Below are 6,000 nucleotides of genomic sequence, written 5' to 3'. Positions count from 1 at the left end.
AGAGAGAGAGAGAGAGAGAGAGAGAGAGAGAGAGAGAGAGAGAGAGATCCAGAAGGGTATAAAAGTCTTCTAAATTCAAGAAGAAATAGGAGGTCAAGGGGATAAGGTGAGAGAAGAGGATAAGGGAGGGACTCTTAAGAGGGGTGAGTAGGTTAAAGAATAGGAAGGCAAAATAGTGGTTAGAAGTCAAGCAGAAGAATGAGGAGTGATAAGGCAAATAGGGTGATAAGGATAGTGAAGAAAAATAGGAAGGAGGAAAATACACAAAGATTAGTTTAGAATATGAATGGGATGAATTTACCAATAAAACAGAAACAGCAGATTAAAAATCTGAATTCAACAATATGATGCTTTCAGGAAACATTATAAAAATGAGAGATATACACAAAGATAAAATAAAAGGCAAGAGTAGAATTTAGTATCTAAAAAAGTAGGCATAGTAATCATGATCTCAGACAAAGTTAAAGTTAAAATAGCTTTAATTAAAAGTGAAAAATAGAGAAACTACTCTATGAGTCAGAAATATTATGCAATATTGTTTTAGACCATTTAAAATACCTAGACAGTATAAAACACCTGAGTGTTTTGGGTGATTTATATCTGCCAAAACAGACATAAGAACTATATCAACACTTTTTATACAAATAAATTCAGATCTAAATAACTGAATATTTGTTGTTCATGGTACGTAGTCAATATAATTTTTAAAATGAAAAATTTACCTAATTAATCCATTTATTCAATGTCATCCTAATTAAATTACTAAAAAAAATTATTTTACTAAGTTAGAAAAAGTAACAATAAAGTCCATTTGGAAGAACAAAAGGTTAGGAACATCAAAATAACAAGGGAAAAAAGATGCAAAGGAAGTAGATTCAGCAGTCTCAGATCTGAAACTATATTATAAAGTGAGAGCATTGTTAAAATGTAAAAAGGATAATTTTGACTATTTTAAATTAAAGTTTTCTTCTATAAATAAAACCTATATAGCCAAGAACAGAAGGAATTCAGAAAACGGGAAAAACTTGCATAGACAATCTCTCAGATAGGATGTGATTGAGTTGGAATATTTCTGTGGTGTAGGAAATGATGAGCAAGTTGATTTGGAAAAATATGGAAAGACTTGCATTTATGAAGATGCTATTCACCTTCAAAGAAACAGATGATATGAGGAAATAAGCATAGTACATTCTTATATATATATATATATATATATATATATATATGTGTGTGTGTGTATGAGCGTATATGTGTATGTGTATTTGTATATATATATATATATAAAGATATCTTTGTATGTGTGTATATCTATCTATCATCTATCTATCTATCTATCTTTATGCTTAATTGTAGCTTTTTTTAGGGTGGGGGGAAGGTAAAAAAATTAAAAGTACATACCAGAGAACAAAAGAAAACCAACAAGGAAGCAAAGAAAAATTGGGCAGCTTTGAAAACAATGTGTAGTATTTATTATATAGGCTTTCTTGAAGAGGAAATTTGTTGTTTCATATTAAATCCTCTCTTATGGTGTGTTGTGTACATGGCAATGTTTTTTTTTCCTTTTTCATTTTGTGTTTAGGTTTAAAATTAAAAAGTTTACAAAAAACCTTAAAATTAAAAAAATCTTTAAAAACAAAATTTAAAAACCATATATACATATATACAGACACATATAAGAAGGTTTCACTGTTTCAACTATTCATATTCTATGTCCACTTGAATGTAAAATCTTAATTTTGGGGTCATTATCTGGTGATAATTTTTTATAAAGATGTGTAAAACCCCCATAATTTATTTTTATTGGAAAGGGAAAAACTGTCTCTGAAGAAGGGGAAGGGAAGGGAATAAGTATCTACTAAATGTCTACTATGTGCCAGGCAGTGAGCCATGCACTTTTACAAATATAGTTATCTCTTCCATATTGCAACTTTTTTTTGTTTTGCTTTTTGGAGGGGAGAAGGCAGGGCAGTTGGGGTTAAGTGACTTGCCCAAGGCCACACAGCTAGTTTTTGTGTTAAGTGTCTGAGGCAGGATTTGAACTCAGATCCTTCTGACTCCAGGGCCGGTGCTCTATTCACTGTGCCACCTAGCTGTCCCTATATTGTAACTTTTCCCATCTAGGTTTTGACGTATTGTGGGTCAGCATAAGAAATTAAATAGGAATTTTGGGGGGAGTTTTGTAGAAGCTGCAGAAGACATATGAAGGCCAGCAGATGACACAGAGTCTATGACCAAATATTTAACCCAAATTTTACAATAAGGTACTGTAAATGTCCTATAAAGAAAAAATTTAGACTCTTCTTGGTACAAAGGAAAGACCAAAAAATTTTATGTTGATTTTCCAGATGGGAAGCAGGGAGGTGGCCCCAAATCCAAACCTGGAGATGTGGAAGGGATAACCATATTACTTTACTAGATCTTAGAAGACCACTGGTGACGAGTGTTAACTTTTTATTTTTACACTCTTTTTGTTAATTTTTGTCTACAAAATATTTGAAAGCTAGCCTAACCAAAGATATGACTTCATTTTTGCTTCTTCACAAACAAATATATTTTACATGGAAATATTTATACTATATGAATAAACTTATATGTACAAATGTTCACACCTAACATGCTGTTTATTTCATACCTGTTCATAGATTTCTCTAACATGAAAATATCGACTGAGAGAAATGCTGTAATCCTGCAATATTTTCAGTATAGAAAATGGATAGCCTTTCATTTCATTTATGAGGTCATCGTGAAAATTTTCATACCTGTTAAAAACATGTAAATTATTTATGGAACATTTATACAAAACAGAGGCGGAAACATTTACACAAAATGGAGGAGGCAGCTAATACTAACATCATAAACCCAGGGAAATCAACCATTGTATTGTACTTAAGGATGCTTGATGTATCTTGAAATCTTCTTCCATACATCTTCTAGCGTTGGGTGATTAACATGTCTTAATATGTTTGAAATTAATTGATGAGAATGGAGGATGAGTCTCTCATTTCCCCAGAAATCATAGCCAAAGTTCAAGGTTACTTTAGAATTTGTTATTATACTTGATCAAGTATACCAAGAAAGGCAACAAGGTATAGTAGACAGTTCTGGATTAGGAAGTTAGTCAAGCCAATAAACATTGATTAAGCAACTACTGTGCGCCAGGAATTATGCTAAACCCTGGGGATTCAAAGAAAGTTAAAGATAGGCCCTGCTCTCAAGCACCTTCCTGTCTAATGAGAAAGACAACATGCAAACATCTATGTATAAACAAAATATATACAGGGAATATTGGGGATATTCTCAGAGAGAAAGTGTTAGAATTAAGGGAGATGATTAAGGGAATGGCTTCCATGGGAAGGTGAGATTTTAACTGAGACTTAGAGAAAGCCAGAGAAACCAATAGGCAAAGAGAAGGAAGAACATTGTCCACGTGTGAAGGACAGAGTGAAAATGTCTGAAACAGATGGAGTGTTCTATGCAATGAACAGCAAGGTGGCCACTGTCACTGGATCCAGAGTATGTGGGTGAGTGGAAAGTATAAGAAGACTGGAGAAGTAAGGAGGGGCCAAGTTATGATGGACTCAATGCAAAACAGAGGATTTTATATTTGATCCTGGAGGTGATAGGGATCCACTGAGTTTATTATGCAAGGAAGTGATGTGGTCAGACCTGTTTTAGGAAGATCACTTTGACAGCTGAGTGGAGGATGGACTTGAGTGGGGAGAAGTTTGTGGAAGGGAGACTAGAAATAGTCTAGGTATGAGGGGATAAAGGTCTGCACCCAGGGGGTGGAAGTGTCAAGAGGAGAGAATAAAGTGTATGTAAGAGATATTGCAATGGTAAAACTGACTAGCCTGGCAGCAGATTAGATTATGGGAAGTGAGAGAGAGTAAGGAGCCGAATATGACACTTGTGGTGCCCTTGGAGGAAGGTACTGGGGAGAAAGATAATGAGTTCAGTTTTGGACATGTTGCATTTTAAGGTGTCTATGGGACGTCCAATAGGTAATTGGAGATTTGAGACAAGGTCAACAGAGGTTATGATTTGAGAATCATCAGCATAGAGGTGATAATTGAATCCATGGGAACCGATAAGATCTCCAAATGAAATAGCATAGGGGAAGAAGAGAGGGCAGGCCAGGACAGAGCCCTGTGGGACATCCATGTTTACTAGGTGTGACCTGGTTAAGGTCCAGCAAAGTAAACTGAGAAGGAACAGTCTTTGAGAAAAGGATATTAGATTTGGCAATTAAGAGGTCACTGGTAACTTTGGAGAGAGCAATTTAGGTTGGATGGTGAGTTTGGTAGCCAAACTGGAGAGTCAGAGGAAAGGAAATGGAGGTACCTATACCAGATGGCCTTATTGAGGAGTTTAGACAAAAAAGGTAGCAGAAATGTGGGAAGTCTTTGTTTAATTTCCCAACTCTGCCACTTTCTACTCATGTCACCTTAGGTGAATTGTTTAACCTCTCTGGTTCTCAGTTTCCTTATCTGTAAAATGAGGGAGTTGGGGGCGGCGAGGTGGCACAATGAATAGAGCACTGGCCCTGGAGTCAGGAGGACCTGAGTTCAAATCTGGCCTCAGACACTTAACACAAAAAAACTAGCCATGTGACCTTAGGCAAGTCATTTAACCCCAATCGCCTTACTTTGCACCCTCCAAAAAAAATAAACCAAAAAAAATCAAACAAATAAAATGAGGGAGTTGGACTAGATGGCCTCAAAGGCCCTTTCTAGCTCTAAAGCTACGATCCTGAATGTTTGAATTATGTTTTCCTTTCCCAAATAACTGGAATTTACATAATAGCTCTTGAAAGTACTTTATTTCAAAATCGAGAAAGGACCTATTTATACAAAAATATTTATAGCAGCTATTTTTGTGGTGGCTAAGAACTGGACATAGAAGGGATGTCTATCAATTGGGGAATGGCTAAACAATGTGTGGTATATGATTATGATGAAGTATTATTATGCTATAAGAAGTGACAAGCAGGATGATTTCAGAAAAACCTGGACTTACATGAACTGATGCAAAATGAAGTGAACAGAACCAAGAGAACATTGTATATATCGTTCAAATGTCAAACACAGTAACAGCAATATTGTTTAATGAAAAACTGTGAATTACTTAGCTATTCTTAGCAAGATAGTGATCAAAGACAATCTCAAAAGACTCATGATGAAACACCCTAGCCACTTTCAGAGAAAGAAGTGATATTATCTGAATACAGACTGAAACATGCTATTTTCCACTTTCATTTTTTCTTTGATTCATCTTATACAAAATGACTAATATGGAAAGTTTTATATGATTGCATATGTATAACCTATATCTGATTGCTTACCATCTCAAGGAGGAGGGGAGGGAAGGAGAAATAGAATTTGGAACACAAAACTTTTTTAATGTTTAAAAATTGTTTTAACATGTAATTGGGGGGAAATAAAATATATTTTAGAAAAGTTCTTTATATCTAATATCTTATTTGAGGACACTCTTGTGAAATAAGTACTACAGGTATAAATCTTCACATTTTAGAAATGAGGAAGCAGTCTCAGGGAAGTTAAGGGACCTGCCAATGATCATGGAGCTTGAGTCAGGGGCAGGATCTGAACTGAGGTCTTTCTCACCAGGACACTCTGCAATGCACCAAGGCTCCTCTTGAAGTAAAAGATACAAAGTGTGTCCTGAGGTCCATATTCAGAGCCTTTCCAGCTTGGTAGGGTTTGCTAGTTTGCACTCTGCCAGCAAAACCTTGGGAAACCCAAGATTGCATTCACATATGAGGTATCCATTGAAGAGGTTTCTTCATAACCAAATGTAAATGTAACAAACATTTAATATATAAAAAAATCACTGTCTTCCATATGTAAAAATAATGATGTTGACTTAAAGGTGCTTTTAAGTCCATTTTTTTCCTGTCCAGTCCCATGTATGGTCAATTTTAAAGTATTTGTAAACTTATTGGTTAGGGTTATGGACATGTATGGCCTCAAAATTAGTTTC

At 35.1% G+C, this 6,000-nt stretch overlaps 1 protein-coding gene across 1 annotated transcript in view; it reads right to left on the bottom strand.

The window, feature by feature from the left end:
- CCDC180 (coiled-coil domain containing 180) overlaps positions 1–6,000 on the bottom strand; it is a 119,362-nt gene that overhangs the window by 66,696 nt on the left and 46,666 nt on the right. Inside the window, exon 16 of the mRNA XM_069069269.1 lies at positions 2,633–2,759. Within this exon, the coding sequence (XP_068925370.1) occupies positions 2,633–2,759 (127 nt within the window). The remainder of the gene's footprint in view (positions 1–2,632; positions 2,760–6,000) is intronic.

This window comes from Petaurus breviceps, unplaced genomic scaffold (genome assembly GCF_028583685.1).
Source record: "Petaurus breviceps papuanus isolate PSGF00001 unplaced genomic scaffold, PetGlider_PUasm1.0 90779, whole genome shotgun sequence".
Taxonomy (NCBI): domain Eukaryota; kingdom Metazoa; phylum Chordata; class Mammalia; order Diprotodontia; family Petauridae; genus Petaurus; species Petaurus breviceps.
Note: the sequence above shows the minus strand (reverse complement) of the source record. Positions and strands in the feature narration are given on the sequence as shown.